Here is a 22,340-nt window from a genome sequence, read left to right on the forward strand (position 1 = left end):
AAAAAACTAAAGGGGCATGATAGCTGTCTTCAAGCACTTGAACATCCCTTATGTTCAAGAAAAATGGGTAAACAACTCCCATAAGACCTAGCAGAAAATTTAAAATATCTGGTGTTCAGGAAACAAATTTAGGAAACTACTACATTACTCTTCTAGGCCAACATGTCTATTTTGCAGTAATTTTCTCTGAACTTCTTAGCGTAAATATGCCCAAGATTTGAGTCAATGGCCCTAATCTACCTACTCATAAATCCTCCAAATCACCTGTATTTGCAAAGTTTTGCTTTCTTATTTCACTTTTCAGTGTTGTTAAGAGAATTAACTATGATTTATGGATAAAGCAAAATAGTTTTCCGTAACTAGACCACCAATGGCTTTTGCTTTCATTTGCTTTTGGCATTTTTAAGATATTTAAGCATATTTTGAAGGCCAAGAGAAAGAAACCAATGAAGGGGGAGACAGATGTTGTAAAAGGTTTCTTGTGGGTTCTGTAAAATGTTTTAAAGCTTAAAGTGGTTTCTAGTCTCTGAAATTTTCACGTGTTTCTTTTTACTGAAATTATACCTCTGGGTAAAAAATAAATAAAATGATGTCTATTCTCTCCCACCAGAGTAAAGCTAATTATTACCCTGAGTACTAGATCAATTAAATATACTTCCAGTGCCATTTTATGTTTATTACTATGAACTATGTATCTATATTTTCATATCTATGTGTTTGTATTTCCATTGTTAGTTAAATTGTTAAGAAGATGGGACACTTTTGATAAAAATCTATATCTGTTTTTCTTACGTACCTCAGAATTAAGTCCTCCTTATTGGAATATGGTATAGTCATATAACTTGTACTTTATTTATCTTCCTTAAATACATGATTTTTGGAGAACACTGAATTATGAATGAGAATACTAAATTATTAATTATGAATGATTGTAGGATTTTAAATGTTCTCAAATAAGAAATAAGCATGAGTTTTTGATTTCTAAAATTAATTTCGTGAACTGTTGCTTTCTAAATATCAAGGAAGGTGGATGTTAACAAACGTTCATTTAGTTTTCCCCATCTGCGAGGTACTGCTCCAGGTATTTTACACAAGTTAACTCATACCGTCCTCTGTACAACCCAGTTTGGTTGGTATATTGCCATCCCACTTCTACAGACACAGATGCTGGACAAGGGAGAGAGTAAGGAACTAGTAGTAGTAAGGGGCAGAGCCAATCTGAGTCTGGAATCTGCTATTTTAACTACTATACTCTACTGATGTGTTAGCTAGAGCTGAAGCTTTAGAAAGCTTAAGTGCACTGTCAGCCTTTTTGTAAGTTACAGCACATCTTATAATTAAACTATTTTAGAGACAGCAGGGAATCCTAAAGGTGAATTAGTCCATGTCTGAGAGTGTTGACTGTGTGTGCCCCTGAAACTCAAGGGCACTCAGCCACGTAAACAGCACCAGAATCTTGCACCTGATCCCCATTTTAGGGTTCTTTTCATAAATTGCCTGTATAGTTTCTGTATTTTCTGATTGTAAGAAATTGGAGTATCTTATTTAGATTAACATAATGGGAAAATAAGAGCGGATAACACATAAACAAAGACAACTCAATTTCTTTTCTTTTAGAAGTATTTCCCTCTCTAACCTGTGACAAAATATCTAGTCTGTTCTAAAATTTCTGCCTTTTAAAAAGTAAGTTTTATCATAGTGAGATGAATATGTACTCATTCTGTTTACCTGAGCACATATTATATACATTTCTCTTTCAGTCTAAATAGTTAATTTATACTTTGTTTTGAAATATCCCTTCACACTAATATTTTTAGACACTGATTAATATTGGAGAGTTATCCTCTTAAACAATCTAGGGATTTTATCTTACTGATATACTTGCTCACATGTGAATAATTTATGTATAAGGGTATTCACTGTGGTACTCTTTGACATACCAAAATATATACTAGAAACAATCTAGATGTTCAACAGTATGAGAAATAAGGCTGGTTATAGTGTGGTGGCATACTGGGCCATTATTAAAAACAAACAAAACACAAGGAAGACCTTCCTATGTGATATGAAAATATTCCCACAATGTATTGTCAAGTGAATAAAGCAAGGTGATTATGATTTGCTAGCATCTGGGTAAAAAAATGAGAGAATACATATATTTGCATTTCTTATATATGCTAAAACATTTCTGGAAGGAAACAGCAACTATTTGGTGGGATGGATAGAAAATGAGTATAGTTAAAAGAGAGAGACTTGCTAATTTGTATCTGTACTTTTTGGTTTTTGAATTATGAGAATTTCTGACCTCATTCAAAGTATTGGATTAAAATTTAAACATTTTTCTTTTCTTTTTTTTTAGTTTATTTATTTTGGAAGAGAGCACATGGGCTGGGGAGGAGCAGAGAGAGAGAGAGAGAGAGAATCCCAAGCAGCCTCTGTGCTATCAGTACAGAGCCCTACACAGGGCTTGATCCCACGAACCATAAGATTGTGACCTGAGCCGAAATCTGACGCTTAACCAAGTGAGCCATCCAGGCCTCTGTAGACATTTTTCTTAAATGAGTGAACATGAGATCCACATATGAGTGAAAATATATGGTATCTGTCTTTCTGTGACTGATTTATTTCACTTAGCATAATACCCTCCAGTTCCATCCATGTTGTTGCAAATAGCCAGATTTTATTGCCAAGTAGCATTCCATTGTATATATAAACCACATCTTCTTTATCCATTCATCAGTTGAGGGACATTTAGGCTCTTTCATAATTTGGCTATTGTTGAAAGTGCTGCTATAAACATTGGGGTACATGTGCCCCTATGCATCAGCATTCCTGTATCCCTTGGGTAAATTCCTAGCAGTGCTATTGCTGGGGGAGGTGAAGGGGGAAAGAAAAGTTACAGAGATGGAGGGAGGGAAACCATAAGAGACTCTTGGATACTGAGAACAAACTGAAGGTTGATGGGGGGTGGAGGAGAGGGGAAAGTGGGTGATGGGCATTGAGGAGGGTACTTGTTGGGATGAGCACTGGGTGTTGTATGGAAACCAATTTGACAATAAATTATATTAACTAAATAAAGTAAAATAAATAGCTCACTTGAAAAAAATGAATAAGTATGAAAATTTGGGTGAGAAGAAAGAGGAAAGGAGTTTAACATAAACAGGTGATTGTGTATAGAAAAACACAGTTGCATGATTGAAAATTAATGCTGCATTAATCTTCTATTTATTATTTTAATGGTCTAAACATTATTCTGCTGTTTTTAAAATTTTTTGTTTATTATTTATTTTTATTTTTTGATTTATATCCAAGTTAGTTAGCATATAGTACAATAATGATTTCAGGAATAGAATCTAGTGATTTATCCCCTACATGTAACAGCCAGTACTCATCCCAACAAGTATCTTCCTCAATGTATTTTGCACTCAGTGTAAATGCTGTGAGAATTCAATTAATGCCTTCAAAATTACATGTCATTGTGGTGTTAATTTCATTTCCCTGATAACTCATGAAGTTGAACACATCTTCATGTTTGTTGGTAATTGAACATCCTCTTTTGTGAAGTGCCTTGACTATTTTTCCATTTGGTTGGTTGTCTTCCTTTTTCTTATTGATTTGCAGGGCTTCTTTATATATTCTGGATGAACAAAACCTTGTCTTTGCATATTGCAAATATCTTCTCCCACTCTTATTGACAGTCTCACTCTCTCCATAGTATCTGTTGGTGAACAGAGATTTAAATGTTATTTAGTCCAATGTAGCATTTTTTGGTGGTATCTTTAGGGTCATATGTAAGAAATATGTCCCTTCCCTAAGATCATAAAGATAGTTTTCTTGATCATCTTTAGAAGTTTTATTGTTTAATCTTCTATGATAATAGCTACTGTCCACTTCGTTTGAGGTAGAAGTCAAGACATATTTTTTTAATGGATATTTAAGTGACTCAGCACAACTTACCGAAAATAATTATCCTCCACACTACTCTATAGTGTCGGCGCCTGTGGTGTCCCCGTGCAAGTGGTCTGTTCAGTACTCTTCTGTTCTATTATCTGTCATTACCCATCCTTATCTCTCTGTGTGCTAGAGTCATACTGTTGTAATTACTGTAGCTTTACGATTCATCTTCTATCTGGTAGAACAAGTCTTATTACTTAGTTTTTCTAGATCAGGAGTACAATGACCGTCCGTAAGTATTTCACAGTCAGCTCATAATTTTGAACTCACTTTGTTCTCAAGAAAAGAGAGAGAGAGAGAACTGCAGGAAACTTTATAGATTAATATGACTGAATTTATATTTTTACCATATTGAAACTTCCTTCCAGTTCAGGAACCTGATGTATCCTTCCATTCATTTACTTCTTTTTATTTTCTTAAAAATATTTCAAATATTTCTGTGGAGTGGCATTATACATATTTTGTTGACTTTATTAATACTGCATGTTTTTTATATTGCTATAAATGATAATTCTTAAATATTTTTTCACATTGAATGTTACTAGTTTGACTTGATTTTTGTGTATTTTACTTATTCAGCAAACTTGCTAAATTCAGTTATTAATCCTAGTAGTTTATCTGTAGATTATTTTGGATTTTCTGTATATATAATTATGCAATCTGTGAGAAATGGAGGATCTTATATCTTCATTTCTAATTGTTTTATTGTCATTTCTCTTCTCTTCTTATGTTGGCTATGAGCTCTAGTCAATGTTGAATCATGGTGGCAGTGTATACTTGACCCACTTCCAATCTCAAAAAGAAAGCTGTCAGTATTTCACCATTGAATGTGATGTTTATTGTAGGTTTTCTTGTAAATGCTCTTTATCAGGTTAACAAAGAGTTTTCATCTCTTCCTGGTTTGCTAAGATTTTAACATGAATGAGTGTTGAATTTATCAAATACTTTTCCTCTATGGAAGATAATTTTCTATGAAGATAATCATATGATTTTTCTCCCATATTAATGTATGAGTTATACCAGTTATCTTTGAATGTAAACCAAACTTGTATTCTTGCAGTAGACCTTCTTTAATTATGATCTGATGCCTTTTTCTTAGATTGTTCAGTTTGGTTTCCTAATATTTTGTTTAGGATTTTTGCATCTATGTTTATAAAGAGATTGGTCAGAAATTTTCTTTTCTTACAATGTCTTTATCAGGTTTTGGTATCAGGATTATGTCCACCTAATAAAACAACTTGAGCAGTGACCCCTCCCTCTCATACCCTTTTACTTATTCTCTAAGAGTAGTTGTGTAATACTGGTATTATTTCATCCTTAAATTCTCAGTAGAATTTACCAGCAAGATAGTAGGGGCTGAAGTTTTCTGTGTGGGAGTACCTTTTTCCTCTTTTGCTTTTAAGATACTTTATGTTTGGTACTTGGCACTTTTATTTGGTATGCCTATGGCTTGATTTTCTTTGTATTTATTTTATTAGTATTTTTTTATGTTTATTCTTGAGAGACACAGAGAGACAGAGCATGAGTGGGGGAGGGGCAGATGAGAGAGGACACAGAATCTGAAGAGGTTCCAGGCTCCGAGCTGTCCACACAGAGCCCAATGCGGGGCTCGAACTCATGAGCCATGAGATCATGACCTGAGCTGAAGTCAGGCACTTAACCGACTGAGCCACCCAGGCGCCCCACTTTGTATTTATTTTGCTTGGGGTTCAGAGAATTTCTGGGATATTTGACTTGATGTTTTTCGTTCTTTCATTTTTTTTTTTTTCAAATATTCAAAGGCATCTAGCACAATGCTCTGTAGTAGCTGTTGAGTAAAAAAAAGCAGCCACGTTCCTATAAATGATAAAGTCATGGGAGATCCATGAACTTGAAAATGAATCTGCCTCTTTAGTGCTCCACTAAGTAATTAATGCAAGATAACGTTTAGACAGTGCTTGGCAGGGTGCCTGGCTGGCTCAGTCTCTAGAGCATGAGACTCTTGATCTCAGGGTTGTAACTTCAACTCCCATGTTGGATGTAGAGATTTACTTAAAAAAGTTAAACTTAAAAATAGAAGGAACAGTGCTTGGCATGTAGGAGGTGCTGTGCACATTTCATGATTGTTATTGCTTTTGTTGTGGTAGTCTCTTCTCCTCTGTCATATTAACATGTTCCATTTTTAAGGAAAAATGAAATTGTTATCAACTGAACAAAAGTTCAAGGAACCTGCAAACTATTATGACCAACACTTACAACCAAGATTGAAATCATAAACCATAGCTTTCATAAATCAAGCTTTGAAAGCCAAGTTTTAAACTTTCTCTGTCCTTTTCTTTGGAAGATTTAATTAATCTGACACTTTTCCAGAGGCCTCTTCCCTCACCTGTGTCACTAAATTACTTCTGATTTGTCCCAAGTGGCAAGTTAGCCTTTTAGCTTGAATGTTAACTGGGTAACAGTGTCTCCTGGAGACACTTGGAGATTGATTTAGAGTTAAGTAATTTTGTCTTACAAGAATGGACATGTTTTTGTCCAGAAGAATTGGACAGCTATTTTTCAGTGATATAAACTGGCATTAGCATTGAATCAACATAAATTTAAAATATCTTTAAGTATATTAAGTACATAAAATCCTTGAAACAGGAGTTAGATGACATGTTATTTGAACTGTTAAATTGATATTAAAGAATTATTGTCATTTTAAGAAGATATTTGGTATCATGGTTATGTAGTTTAAAGAACTTATTTTCTTTAGATCCATACAGAAATATTCATGAATGAAATGACATGATGTTTACTATTTGCTTCAAAATAATATGGGAGGACAATATAGACAGTGCACAGAAGAAACAAGATTGGCCAAGAGTTGATAATTGTTGATGCTAGAGAATGGGTACTGAAGAATTCATAATCAATCTGCTTACTTTTGCATATGTTTATGATTACCCTAATTCAAAACAAGTATTTTAAACAGTGGGTAAAATATTCAAGGGAATTCCTATCATCAAATCCAAGTTGCTAGAATAGGCTATCAACACAAATCTGATTCCTGGTTTCTAAGGTTCTACAACGTCAGGATTCATACCTTAAAGCTACTTTATATCCTGGACCTATATCTTTTACTTGTAATATTGTAGGAGCAAATATATGGGCTTTTCGATGGACTAATGATCTTTATTCCTGTTTCTATAATAAATTTGTAGTGAATCCTGTCTAGCAAATATCACATATCTACAGAAACTATTTTATTAGACACTTCTCAGTGAGTAGCATTGGCCCATCATCAGATTATTCAAGCCAAAATCCTAGAGTTACCTTTGCTTCCTTCCTTTACTTCATTTTCAATATCTGGCTCATCACCAAACCCCACTGGTTCATCTTCCAAAATGCACCCTATATCTGGCTACTTCTGTCACCTAGTTCAGTCATCCATCATCAACTGCCTGGAGGGCTGAAACAGTCAGAGGCCACTGGTAAGAAGAAAAGTATAATCTAGAGCCCTATTCTCCCCGTATCCACTTTTGTCCTTCTATAGTCCATTCTCCAGGAAGACCCTGAGTGACTTTTTTAATGTAAATCAAGGTCTGTCACTTCGCCTCATAAAACTACTCACTGATTCACACTGAACTTAAGAGTACAATCCATAGGTTCTTATCACAGCCAGCAAGGCCTGTGCGATCTGGCTCATTTGGTATGTGTCTCAGCCACTCAGTTCTGTTCTCTGAACACAAGCACATCAGGCACCTTCTGCCCTGGGGCCATGTCCTCGCCTCTGTTGCCTGTAGTCTCTTCCCCAGTTTCTCTGCATGAGGACACTTCAGTTCTCTGTTCAAATTGTCACCTCCTTGGAGATCCCTTCCCTGATCCATAGTTCCCTCTAGCACTGACTATAATCTGCCTGGCTTATTACTTGCTTATCTCTCATTTCCTGCATAGAAGCCCTGTGTCTCTCTCTCTTCATTTTTGCAGGGTCCACCATAGTGCCTAACCAGTAAAAAACACATTTCATTGAAATCTAAGACATGATCAATTGTTATATATTGTATTGTATTGTATAATATACAATATTATGCACATGATTGTATATAACATACAATTATTACAATATAATATTGTATTACATGCCACCAAGAAAATAAAAACTGCAAATTAAACAATGGAACAATGCTGAAGACAGTTGATTGTAAGACTGTCCTGACTTTTGAGATATTAAAATGCTAAAGAAACTGTGTCCTTGAACTGATGAAATACATATCTTGTTGAATAAATAAATGAATGCACTTTGCTTAATCATTATTTGTGATTTTTTTGAGGAAATTATTCTGCAAAAGATAGATATGTAGAGGCCAAGAGATTGCATAGGTCATGAGTAGCATTTTATTGTGAAAAAGGAGATAATCTTAGTATGCAGAACTATGAGTACTTCGAAGAATTGTATGAGTAATTGTTCCAAACTGCCTATTACTAGCTTACCAGCAATGATTCAAATTTAGTAGGTCCTGGGTGGGCCAGAAAACCTGAATTCTCAGCAAACACTTTAAGAGACACAAGCAGTTGTCCCGGAAGCAGATTCAGGCCCTAAATTTTAGATGGAAGGATGACAGAAAAGATAGAGACATAGATTCTGAGAGAGTTGGTAGCGGGAAGATGAGTGAATATGATCATATTGCTTCTATCTGCTTAATAAAGTTGAGATCATTTGGTCCATTGCAGTGGGGTAAGGATTTTGCAGCTTTCAGAAAGAAGAGAAGGTACAGGATAAGCAAAATGCAGAGAGTTTGAGAACACAAAGAAAGTGTGTGTTGTATGCAAGTGGATAGATATGCAGATAGATTTGGAAAACACTGAAGAAGACAAGGTCCTTGGTTGGTTGTTAGATGACAGGTATCCCAATGTGGTGTGGAAATGAACACTCACTGCTGAAAGAGTAATAAGATAACCTGCTCCCTTGAGCTACCTTGGGTTGTTCTGGTCTCTAAACTACATTCATTTCTATAAGACCTGACTTTCCCTGGGTGACTGTGAAATTACTGCTTCCATTGTTGTCACTTGTGTAGTTAAAATAAATTTATAGGTGAGGCACCTGAGTGGCTCAGTCAGTTGTGTGTTTGACTTTGGCCCAGGTGCCCCACATCGGGCTCACTACTGTCAGCGCAGAGCCTGCTTCAGATCCTCTGTCCCCTCCCCACTATTCCTCCCACTCACGCTGTCTCTGAAAAATAAATAAATATAAGCAAACAAACTTATAGGTGAGGGAGGCCAGGTTAAAACATTGACCAAGGAGCCAAAAAAAATGACTCCTACCCCCCAAAGTATGCTGTTCCCCAAGAATAAAGAGACACTTGCAATGGCCCAAAGGAACTCTTTCTCTGTGGAATAAAAAGGAGTTGTTTTTCACATGCTGAAAGTTGGGGTTTTTCATTTTCATATGGAAAACATCCACACTTTTAGGGTGGTTTCATGCTCTGCCCTCACACTCTGATTTCAGTTCATCTGTACACCCGTGTCTTTCTATACTCTCACTTTGTGGTCCAGTCTTACTGATCATCTTTCAGTCCCTCTGTGGCTGTCATCTTTAAGTTAAGATGCATATACCTTAGGGCAGTATACATTTGATCCAACTAGGATGTGGGGAAACTATGGGTACCCCACTAAAATGTGCCGTATTCTCTTACCGCCAAGCCTTTGTCTGTGTTTTATCTTCTGTCTGTTTGAAACACCTTCACCCTTGTTTGGCTAAGTTCTATTAATCTTAAGATCTCACTTGAAACCTTCCTTCTTCCAAGAAGCCTCTTCTGAACCTCCCAAGGGTAAGGTTACCAAGCCTTCCTCATATCCTCTCCTGACACCCTGTTCTTGCCCATCAGGCATGGTCACTGCTCTGTATCATGATTACCTCTTTACTGGTAGGCACTTGCAATGCTTCAGCACCTAATCCAGTACCTGGCTCGGAATCAGCTTGATAAATGTTGACAGAATATTAAAAGAGGAAACTTGTATTAATGTTTTAAAAAGTTGCATATGTTTCATTAACCCAGTTTTTAATAATGTCACACATGTTTTTTTTTTTTGTCTGTTTAAAATCTTCTGAGGATTTATGTCTTGAACTATAACTGAAAAATTTATTATAAACCTTAATTTGGGTTATAATCACATTTCATAACCCCATAACAAGTGTAATAAGCAAATCTGATTGTAACTAAAAGCAGACATCATGAAAAATAGAAAAATTGTTTGAGGCCAATGTTTGAAAAATCTCTCTAGACCATGTTATACAATAGTGGTATAGCATTATGTAGCAATATACACTTTGAGCAAGTTTATCCTAAGAAGGAGGTTTATCCAACGCTCCTTTTTCATTTCATTATCAGTCTGGCTCGTGTCCTTTACTGGTATTAAATGTATCATCTCATGCATCCTTCGGCCTGTGGCTTCTTAGTTTTTTTAATGTTTATTTTTGAGAGAGAGAGAGAGAGGGAGAGGGAGACAGAGTGCATGAGAATGGGGGGAAGGGTAGGCAGGGGGCTGGACAGAGGATCTGAAGCAGGCTCTGCACTACAGCAGACAGCCCAATGCAGGGCTTGAGCTCACAAACCGTGTGGGGCTCAAACTCACGAACTGGCTCGAACTCATGAGCCGTGTGATCATGACCTGAACTGAAGTCAGATGCATAACCGACTCAGCCACCCACACACTCCCAGCCTGTGTACTTTCCCTGTCCTCAAATTTGTGCCAGATACACAGCAAAGTGGGAAAAAAAGTTACTCTGATGTTAGTTGTGTGTTTTTTGGAATTGTTCTTTGTGGTGATGTTTTTCTTTCTCCAGACACTCCCTCAGTTTTCACAGACGGCTTTTCTCATTAAGGTCAATGTGTTTTGCCTTCTCAGAATGTCAAGTGACATTTCACCCAAGTGAGAGAAAGAGATGGTTTAACATTGTTTGCCGTTTGGAGCCTTCACAGCCTCCCTTTGCTATATTAGGATATACAAAAAGAGATTATGATGCCATGATGTATAAATATAAACACTTCTTGTTCACTACTTACGGAAAGTATTCTTGGAACTCTTTGTTACAAAGTAGTTTATTTTCTTCATTTGTTAAAATTTAGTCATGTCCACACTTGGTGCTTCATATGCTATAATCTTTCATGCCAAACTTATCTAGAATCCCATACCGGATGCTAAATGTACTCTTGTAGTATATCTTTCTCCTCTCTCCTAACCTAACTCTGTGGTCCTGTGAAGAAGTTCATTTTATAAATGACCTCAGTTGTAGCCAGATCTCATGTGTTTTTTGTTTTGTTTTGTTTTGTTTTGTTTTGTTTTTGCATCAATGTGATTGGTGTAATTTTCTTACTTGCTCCTGTGATTCTGATGACATAAAAACTATTCCATGTTAGTTACATGGATGAGTCAGGGAAAATGGAGTTATTATTGGCAATATTTTAAAACTACTATGTGTTGTATATATGTATATGTACTTTGAAAATCCTTTGTTCTTCCTTTATAGTAGTTAGAGGTGCTCTAAACTTAGTGCTGAGGTACTTTGTAGTTAGGTTGAAAAATCTGAATCACTTTTTCATCCAACTGTTCCTTTAGCTGGAGCATTGTCTGAATGCTGTCTTACTCTGAGGTTTCCGGAAGGATGGGATGATAATTTGCTTCTTTGGTGAGCCTGTGGTTTAGGTCCATTTAAGTTTACAAACATGATGATAGAGAATGCTTAAATATGCTGTAAATCATTTTGGAAACTTTATATGGTGATTATTTTGGTACTGCACAATATAGGTACCAAAGTGATTGCCATTTATTAGGTTAGAAGTCATGAAAAATGACGAATAATCCTTTATTGTAATCATGAAATAAGCAATACTGTATGAAAAAAAAAGAACAGAAAATTAACCAGTGCTTTTCTTGGGGGGGTCTCCCATTTGCTCTTTCACACAGGTACAGCTTGGCCAAGTAGAAATCAAATGCCCTATCACAGAATGTTTTGAATTCCTGGAAGAAAGAACGATTACCTATAATTTAACACATGAAGATTCCATCAAATATAAGTACTTCTTGGAACTTGGCCGTATTGATTCCAGCACCAAGCCTTGTCCTCAGTGCAAGCACTTTACAACCTTCAAGAAAAAAGGACATATTCCCACCCCTTCCAGATCAGAAAGCAAATACAAAGTAAGCATGTTCACCAGAGTTGTGGGTTAGATGTCACATGATGCCTAATTAGGCCAACTTGTGGTGGGCATTAAGTGGGCTTCCTTCCCTTAGAAGTCTAAGGTGAGTGTATATTGGCTGTGATTCTAAAAATATGTGGTTTGGGGAGGCTGATGATAAGAAAGCACTCTTGAGGATTAAATTAAAGTTTTTCTTTGACTTTAACCATGTTTAAAATTCATTTAGTAACCTAATCAAAAGGCTAATCTTTTTAAAGTAATTGTCACTGCTATTACTAAATATTAAGTAAATACTAATACTTTTTTTTGGGGGGGGGGTAAGCTTGACTTTTTCAGTGGACCCAAAGTGAATCTCTTCTGGCTCTGTCTGTGATAGGTGCAAATAGTATAAAATGCTTTTCATTCATGTATTCAGCAAGTACAAAATGCCAGTATAGGCCAGACAGTGTGCTAAATTTGGGGGATACAGAGGCAAATGTGAGCTAGTCCTTGCTCCAAAAATGTCTAGTGAAGGTGAAGGTGAGAGAGACATATGTCCTAAAATGACAGTTCAATATGATTAGTCAAAAAAAACAAAACAAAAGCAAAAGCAAAACACAACAACAACAGAAGAAACAAAAAACGAGAACCCAAGTACACTTATGCTTTGAGAACACTGATGGAGGAGTGGAGGCTAGGGTGGCAGGAGAGACTTTTTGCAGAAGATGCAGTTCTCCAGGCAGATAAACAGATAAACGTTGGAGAACATGTCAGAGCAAGGAATGGGTAAGTGTGCAGGCCCTGAGGGTGAGGCAGGCATGCCGGAAACAGGTGCTTGGTGGAGCTCGTCAGGAGAGAGCCAGGGAGAGGCAGCTGGTCAGGTATTTAAAAGCAGATCATGTTGAGTCTTCCACTGTGCTCAGTTTTAATTTAATTCTGTAGGCATTACAGAAAGATCATTCTGGCAGCATTAGTAGAGGATGTCACAGGAGGGCAAGACTGAAGACAGGCAAATGAGAGCAGCAACTGTGGGAGCAAATCACTGATTCATAGCACTGACTGTACATTACAATCACCCGGAGGGCTTTTAGACACCCAGTGCCCCAGGCCCACCCCAGAACAACTGTCTTGCAATTTTTTGAGCCTCACTGGTCTAGTGTGCATTAAAAGAAGAGGGAAGACAATGAGGCCCATGGCAGTAGTTTTCATCCTTGTCATTACAGCAGAATGGCAGGATGAAGAGGTTTCAAAGGCTATTTGAAGTCATCTCCATTTAAGGTAAGTCTTTGCCCATGCTCTGCTGTTAGAAGCAGTGGTTGCTGCATTATTCATTCTGTAGCTTTGAGGGACTGTGGTTTAGAAAGTACCTTCCTCTACTCGTTGCAATGATGAGCTAGAGTAGGTTAGTCAAAGCCTCTTACTGAGTAACTGAGCTTTGAAATTGCTTGGCTCTCATAGTTAATTCTTTTATTTACTACCTTGGTGCAGGCTAGTCTCATAACTATCAAGAAAACCCTTGTTTTTTGTTCTCTAAAAAGTACATGTTTGAGATTGCAAACTATATAACTAAAATAATGCACTTACGGTGATTTTGAATACTGACTTAATAGCAATAGAATACTTTTAAATTTTTTTATTTTATTTTTGAGAGACAGAGGGCAAGTGGGGAAAGGGCAGAGAGAGAGGGAGACACAGACTCTGAAGCAGGCTCCCGGCTCTGAGCTGTCAGCACACAACCCTACACGACACGGGGCTCGAACTCATACTGTGAGATCATGACCTGAGCTGAAGTCAGATGCTTAACCAATTGAGCCACCCAGGTGCCCCATCAATAGAATGCATTTATTTGACTCTGTATATTCCTAGGTTAAGTTATTTTTCTTCCAATTTTATGTTATTGATGTTATCAGAAATTATTCGTTTTGAAGACACCTGGGTGGCTCAGTCAGTTAAATGGCCCACTCCTGATTTCGGCTCAGGCCATGATCTCACCGTTCGTGAGTTCAAGCCCCACATCAGGCTCTGCACTGACAATGCAGAGCTTGCTTAAGATTTTTCTCTCCCCCTCTTTCTACCACTCCATGGTTCAAGCTAACGCTGTCAAAACAAATCAATAAACTTAAAAAAAAATTTAAAAGAAGAAACTACTAATTTTACAAGGACTTCTTATCCCATAACTTAGGATATTTTTTTTCTTAAGTTATGTTTGGAATCATATATATAATATATATTTTATATAATTTGTTTATAAAATATATATATTGATACAATTAATAGATACTATATAGAATATATATAAACTGTATATATTCTATATATATAAACAGACTGTGCTATTTTAGAATTTTGGATAGTTAAAACATGTATGCATAATTGAGTCAAAGTGGAAATTATTTAAAAATATATTGTTCTTAGTAAATGGGTGAAAGATTCAAGTTAAGGTGCAATTATAGCTATAGTAAAATTTTATAGGTCTCATTTCATCCAAAATCACCAAATCATTTGGTGATGAGCATGATTTATCAGAATACACATGTATTGAGAGGGAAATATGTAAAAATTGAAAATACAAGATCCCATATTTGTACGATTTTCAGTTAACCATGGACTCTCTGATAACATTTGCCAATACCAGGCTTCCTATCAGTTGGGTTGTACCTAAGAAGAAACGTAGGGGACAAATGGATCAAGATGTCAAACCTAGTAAGCTCAGTTTTTTACTTCTGATTAGCAAAGGAGAAGGGAATTTGTTTCAAGGAGAGGAGAAATTCGACACAAAATAAATGTTGATCACAAACACTTAAAATCCTTGATAATGGGTGAGAGATGAAAATCTCAATATAAAGTAAAACTGTTAAGCAACTTCCAAAAAATGTAAAGCTACCACAGAATTTGGGGATGATTACTGTTATTACTCATCTTTACTCTTGAGAAGATGTCTAACAGAAAAGATAAATAATTCCCCCTTTCAATATTGTACAAAGTTCTAGGGATAACACACAATTCCTGAAGCAGTGGTTTTTACTATTTCATACAGTGTTTATGTAGCATTTTTCAGCATTAAAGTCTAAGCTCTTACATTAACATGAACTACTTGATTTAGGTATCCATACCTGTCTGGATTCTCATGAGTAAGGAGAGCTCAAACATGAATGTATCAGCAAACCAACTGCAGTATTCATGATTATAGTATAGCACCCTACACTGAGACTAGTATCTTTGTTCTTTGCAGTACGTCAGTGCCTATTTTTTAGGTTTGCTCTAGTTTTAAAAATTCCACTTCCCCAGTAACAGAACCCACTTCCAACCTGGTGTAGTTCATCATAACTTTAAGAATTCAAGTACTTGAATGTAATGAATTGAGTCATAACACAGCAGAAACAGAGGGGGAGAAAAAGGTTACCACTAAGATCTAACATGCCTGGGCAATTTAAAATCTCGTTATAATATTGTTTGTGGCCTAAAGTGGGTTTTGTATCTATTGATAAAACACTTTAATGTGTACTTCATTATTACTCTTTTTGTGTCATTGAATTATAGTTCATGATCCAAGATGTCACTCTGAGCATTTATTATGATTTCTGTCAATTCAGCTATTTTATATTAGGAAATACCTTTGGATACATCATCTCACATGAAATTTGAAATCTAAAATATCATATTTTGGGATTTCATTTGAATAGCTTTGCAAATACCACTTGTTACATTTTTTGTACACTGCAGATGAAAAAGGAATAAACAGAATAGATCAACAAGCAGTAAGAAGAACTCTTAGGTGCAGTACATCTTCCAAGCCCTCATTCAGCATCTCCTTTCTGGCAGAAGTTTGAGTACATAGAGCTTTTCGTTATGTTCTGAACTCCAGTAAACTCCTACTATATTAAATAGAACAAGTATATTCCTGAATTGAGCGATTTACATGGAGACAAACTTGCCTTTGTGCAAATCCAGGTTTTCTCATCCATATTTATCTTCTTGTTCCTGCAACTCCTGTCATGAGACAATATCTTACCATTTTGTTTCTTTAAAGTTGATTTCAATTTCCAATTAGAAATCAAATTTCTAGCCTGAACAGTTCCTATAATTTATTAATACAACTGCATATCAATGTAGTGAACACATTAGTGATGATAAAATTAAAATGCTAAAGTTGTGGCTTTAATGGTGCTCATGCGATACCTGGAGACAGACACATTACCACCAGAAGAAGTTTTTCTTCATAGCGGCTATCATTCGGGATATTATGGTTATATGTGTGTGGTTATTTGCTTAAAGTCTCTCCCACTGGTTTCTAGGAGGCCAGGTCCAGGCTCGCTGACTGCTGATAAGCTGTGCCAAGCCCTGTATCTGATAGACTGTGCTCTAAAATATATTTGGCGGAACTAATAAATGGGAAAATGCATATATAATAATGTGTACTGTAATAAATGTGCATAGAAAATGCTGAGAGCATGGGAGAAGAAAGGTCAGGAGAGATTTAAAAGGGTTCATTAAAGAGTAGACTAAGCCTTGAAATGTTGAATTTGCCAAGCTGGAAAAGGTGGGTCAGAGAACTGGCTTCAAACTAGATTTAAACTCTTGGCTTTCCACATACTAGTTCTGCACCTGTGAGTTTTCACATCTTTTACTGGGGTTACTAATAGTACCTGCCAAAAGGGCATAGAAAGGATTAAACAAGGCGACACATGTAAAGTGCTTAGCACCATGTGTGACACATTCTAAGTGTTCAACACTTGCTAGAAATTATTATGTTTGCCATCATTATTAGGCAGGGGCCACAGAATGAGCACCCCTAGGTTATTGGGAGGAAGATAGAGGAGTCAAGAACAAGACAGGTGGTATAAAAGACTGGGTGACTGGTGGATGGTGGGAGTAAAGGAGGGATGATATTGACTATGTCTTAAAGAGGAGTCAGTTTGAGGAGTGAAAAACAAATTCAGCTTGAAATGTGTTGCTAATGTTGTTTGAAGACCCTTTGGGGCCTCAAAGGGGTATCCAAGAAGCATGGATCTCATGAGGAGGGATCTTACGGCAAGCATTAATATTTGAGGAGGTTGAAGCAGGAGGGAGGTGACTGAATTCACAGAAATGTATAACACATATTTTGGGAGGTAGAGAAAGTTATGGTTTTTCATGGGAAAAAGGAGAGAATTGCAAATGATTAAATGCAGTCATTTTATACTCCTCAGTAAAATACTGAGGTATGTGCAGTCCTAGGTTTTCTTCCTATTTCCAGGTGTAAACGAAGAAATGGTCCCCCTTTTCATACTGATTTGGAGTAAGTTGAAGGACATGCATAATCAACAGAGGAAACATGATAGTGGTCATTTTCTTTATGATTTCCTTCAGGAATAACTAATAATAATCTCCACTCTTCTTCCCACAAATATTAAACAAAACCTTGAAAATTCACAAAATGGTGCTTTGACTCATTGTAAGGTGAAAGAAAAAAGCCAATAAAATATCCTGGGGAAACTCCCTCTATATTCTTACCTTATATATTTAGCAGTCTTTTTTTTCCTCTCTCCAGGTAGAAATCAGATTTTATAAAGCTGTGCAAATACATGGTTTCCTTGCATGGCAAAAGAATTTTTCTAAGGGCTTTATAATCAAATCAGTGGGTTTTTTTGTTTGTAATTGGTATACTTTGAAATGTGCTTAACTGGAAGGCTGGAATTCTGATAATACTGAATTTACCCTCTCCCTGTGTCTATTATTCAATCCTCTCTGACCTGTTCTGTACTCCAGAAAGTTGCCTCTTTGAACTCCTTCTCCAGATTCCCTGACGTCTTGATTCCTATTTGGGTTCAGCCAAATGTTGGAATTGGCAGGAAACAGGAAGATGGGAGGAGAGAACAGTAGATGCATTACTTCCTCACTCCCTTCCTAATTCAATGCAAAGCTCTAGCAGTAGCCATGTCCCTTTATGACTGTACCTCCCGCTGGGTGGTCCCTCCTCCATATCTCTTTTCTTTTAATACAATTTATTGTCAAGATGGCTAACATAGAGTGTATACAGTCCACTCTTGGTTTTGGAGGTAGATTCCCATGATTCATCACTTTCATACAACACCCAGTGCTCATCCCAACAAGTGCCCTCCTCATTTGCCCATCCCCCCATATTTCTAATTCTCACTGAGCTGCAGAAACCTCTTTCCTGCTTTGTCTCTTTGGTGCTAACAGTGACTTCCCACTATTTCTGCTTCTGTGGGCCTGCCTATTCTTTATTCAAATGCCAGCTGCACATCTTCAGGTGTACCTCCAATAAACAATTTTCAAAAATAAATAAATGAATAAATAAATGAATACGCTTAAGCTTTCTTTTAGTAAAGATAATTTGAGAATTTTTTTCTGTGTACAAAAATTTTTAAAGGTTTCCCATGAAAGTGTGGCTAGCATGCTGCTTTGCTCTTTGGTTTTTCCCTGACACCATCACTTTAAATGGACAATGTTTACAAATTGAGAATCACATTGTGCATCAGCCCTGCAAGATCAGTTTATGCTATAATACACAACAATTTCTCTTGGCATTAATGCATCACTGTTGTTGGGAGCTGTAGAAAACAAGTGTAGTTTCTTAAATGATTGTTGCTAGCATAGATTTGTGAGTGAGATAAAGATGAAGTCGTCTACCCTGGTCTAAAGAAGCCAGCTTAAACAAAGGGTGTGTTATATATGCTAACTTTGAAAAAAATGTGTAACACTCAGCTATGATGCAGATCTACTAAATTTTATTGGGATGCATTTTCCCCTCTAGTTACTAATGAAGTGCTTTACTAAAGTTCTTTGTTTGCTTTCTTGATGTATAAACTAGCTGCAATATTTTATAGTTTCCTTACTTGAACTTATAACAACAAAGGCCAAATATTAGAATTCATTTAGTATTTTAGCCTCCATCTGATGTTTTAGAAAAACTACAATAATTGTTATAATCAAGATTCATAGCTACCATAAACCGACCTACATTGAGATTGAAAACTGTTTCTGTTTTTTTCACTTCATTACATCATCTCTTGGGTCTTCAGCAGAAGAGACAAACTGAAGAATCATTTCTCTCTGACCATGTGTAGAAGAGTGGGTAGAAGTAAGCCAAGTCTGGTGCTCATTCTAAAATGGTCTGGAATTTCTGTGCATTTCTCACCTACCATACTCTGTACTTCTACCTTGCCATACGTACCCTCTCAGATCTGTACGGGGACCTAATGCAACAGTCTTCATGTGCATAAATCGTGTCTACAAAATGCTTACAGGTGGCCATTCAGACATTGATTCAACACTCCCATTTTTAAGAAACTTTCTACTTACAGACTAATTCCCTTCCGTTTTGAAAGAATTCATTGTTACCTTCAGGCTGAGACCTATCTCTTGTTTTTACCTTTGGTCACAGACAATAGTCCCATTTCCCCACGTACACTATGTAATTAGATGGTCCTCCTGCTTCTTTAGGTGGGTTGACTCTGAGATATCAGCCTTATTGTGTTGTGTTCAGAATAGATGTCTTATTGAAAATTAGATGATGCCATACTGCTCTGGCTAGTAATTTTGGATTGAATCAGGGCAGAATCTTCCAGTGCCAATTATGTTCACCTATGAAGAGGTAGGTCCTCAAACAGGAAGTAAGTTGAGACAGATTCTTCTCTGGGCCTTGCTTTCTAGGTTTAGAGGAAAAGTCTACAAATGCTTAAAGGTGTTTCCAAGTGGTAGAAGCAAAATGGATTGGTATGAAACAATGTTTTTCAAATTAGGGAGAGAGGACTCTTTGCAAAGACAGAACCCCTAGAAGAGTATGTCTTTCTATTGAAAATGAAAGCTAGTACTAAAGTGAATGTATTGTGTGATAAATAGTGTGTTGCATATGTAAAAGGAGCCTAGAAATCAATATGAGGGATGTCGGTAAGGCTATTTATATAAATAACCACTATATCTCCATACAGGTTATCTTATGTGTTAACTTGTTTTTTGTTTGTTTGTTTGTCTGTTTGTTTGTTGCCCTCATTTGATCCCTACCCTCTAGGAAAGTTTTCCTTTCATTTTCCAGCTTAGGTTCACCATGCTGTGAGAAATTAAGGCAAGGGTCACTGGGCCACATTTGGACTGTGTTCAGGGAACAGTGCCTCGTGAAGCCTGTATATTACTGGCACTATATTCAGGGAGAGATCCCAAGTAGAAGGGGACTAATGGACTAATCTTACAGACTAAGAATCAAGGCAAGAAGTCAAGCCATGTTTTCCCCATGTGGAGAACCTGCCACTCTTGCTTTAGGATTTGATCATATAAGGGAGCAAATAGTGCTTCCTTGAAAGTATTTGAAGCCATGCATCGAATACTTTTCTCCTCTCTATTGTACCCTGTACTTCTTCACAATCTTCTTGTCTTCAAGAAAACCATCTTATCATAAAACTTTTTATAACCATGCCATTTCTCTATTATTTATATACTGATCAGTTTCTTCAGGGCACAGCCTAGTCTGACAAAGACTTAAGTCATGTTAAGCTACGGACAGAGCCATAAGTTGTATGTTTCATGTAAGCAAGTTCTGGACCACAGTGTATTTTGAGAGACGCATCAAGAGTATAGGAGCATAAATGTAAGACTGAGTGGACTCTGTTTATTAGACACTTCAGCAAGGCTGAGGATTGAACCAGTTGAGGTGACATCTCTGGGCCATACTAGAACACTTGCTATTTCCCCCCATGCACTGGGTGCTTTCAGCCTCTGTGATAGCTTAGGTTGTGCCCTCTGCCAGAAGTGTTACCCCACCACTTGCCCCAGACACATTCCACTCAACCTTCAAGGCCACATTCTCTCTGAACATTACTCTTCCAGCCTTCTCTGAAACACCTTTGCTATGGCACCCACTTGTCGAAGCTTCTAGTTTAGTGGTTATGACACCGTTTTATAGCTCTCTGGGTTTGTATCTCTCTGTCTTCAGTAAATTCCTTGAGGATAAGTATTTTCATTCTTTTTTATGTGCCTAAAATCAGTACATTCAGTACCTACTACTTGAAGGTACTCAATAAATATTTTTTGAATGGGTAAATGAATGGTGAATATGTTTTATTATTGAGTATCTGTCTTAACCTATAGTTCTAATAAAACAAATTCTTCTTAGAAAACTGAGTTAGCTCATATTTGCAATGCTGCATTTATACACAGAGATTATCTAGTATTTTATGTTTAGTAAGTAATGATTTTGTGATTTAAAATAATTATATATATAAGAGTGTATAGAATTTCAGCCAAAAAAAGATGTTTCTGGGGTGCCTTTTGGTTTTGAACTCTTTTTATGTTGTGGGTTTTTTTTTTTATTTGGTATGACGAACTGTCAAGAGAAAACACCATTTGCTGAGGGCAAGTAGATGGGTTTAACCTGTCATCTGAGTGTCACTGTAGCCCAGATTTCTGTAAAAACTAAAGGAATTCAAAAGTCAAAAATGTAATATAAAGGTTTTTTAATCTTTCATGGATTCTGGGACAAGTTATTCAAGATTCTTAACTCTGATAACTTTATTCTTAAAACACTTGCAGCCCCCTGTCTCTTGTAGGAGAGTTTGATCATGATCATGATGCTCAGTAAAATGTCATGTGGATAAAATATTTAGTAAATATCATCTAGTAATCTAAGAAATAATGATACCATCTCAGCCATTAGTCATAAATTAGATAGATATGTTGATTTTTCTTTGAATTCATTTAATGTTACCCAATATGTAGTGCTTCCTGTGTGTAAAATAATTCATTTTACAAATAACTTTGAGTGCCTGCCATGTGCCAGAAGTTCTATGTTACTTATCTCAGGAAATACAGGATGCCTGAGACATCCTTTGTCCTCAGTGAACTTGTAGCCTGTTAAGGAGATTAGACATCTACATGTCTAATGGGAGTTCTGTAAAAGAGACACTGAATCTCTTTGGGAGAAATAGGAAAGACATCTTCAAGCAAGTCGTATTTGATCCGGATAAGATTTCAATAGACAGATTGTGTTCATTGGACTTTCTCCAATTACAAGAGACAGAGATATACTTTCTTTCAAGCTACCTGAGTTAACGAGGTTTCCTGCAAGTCTCCCCAGGAAGAAGGAAGGGCAGGAAAGCAGCCTCAGCAGCCACTGAAAATACAGAGAACTGGGCACTCTTTCTGTTTGCATGAGAGCCTTCTGTTGCGTCACTGGACTTGAATGTCCGTTGTTCCCTTCTGTGATCTGCACTGTGCTCACTCAGCTTTTCTCACCTTTGTCTTCACAGC

The 22,340-nt window shown here is 36.7% G+C and overlaps 1 protein-coding gene across 2 annotated transcripts in view; it reads left to right on the forward strand.

The window, feature by feature from the left end:
* RNF217 (ring finger protein 217) overlaps positions 1-22,340 on the forward strand; it is a 131,586-nt gene that overhangs the window by 67,704 nt on the left and 41,542 nt on the right. The window contains exon 2 of one of the 2 annotated variants that reach the window (XM_045499457.1): positions 11,884-12,117. The exons of the other annotated variant lie outside the window; for it this stretch is intronic. Within the exon in view, the coding sequence (XP_045355413.1) occupies positions 11,884-12,117 (234 nt within the window). The remainder of the gene's footprint in view (positions 1-11,883; positions 12,118-22,340) is intronic. 2 annotated transcript variants of the gene reach the window in all.

Source organism: Leopardus geoffroyi, chromosome B2 (assembly GCF_018350155.1).
Source record: "Leopardus geoffroyi isolate Oge1 chromosome B2, O.geoffroyi_Oge1_pat1.0, whole genome shotgun sequence".
Taxonomy (NCBI): domain Eukaryota; kingdom Metazoa; phylum Chordata; class Mammalia; order Carnivora; family Felidae; genus Leopardus; species Leopardus geoffroyi.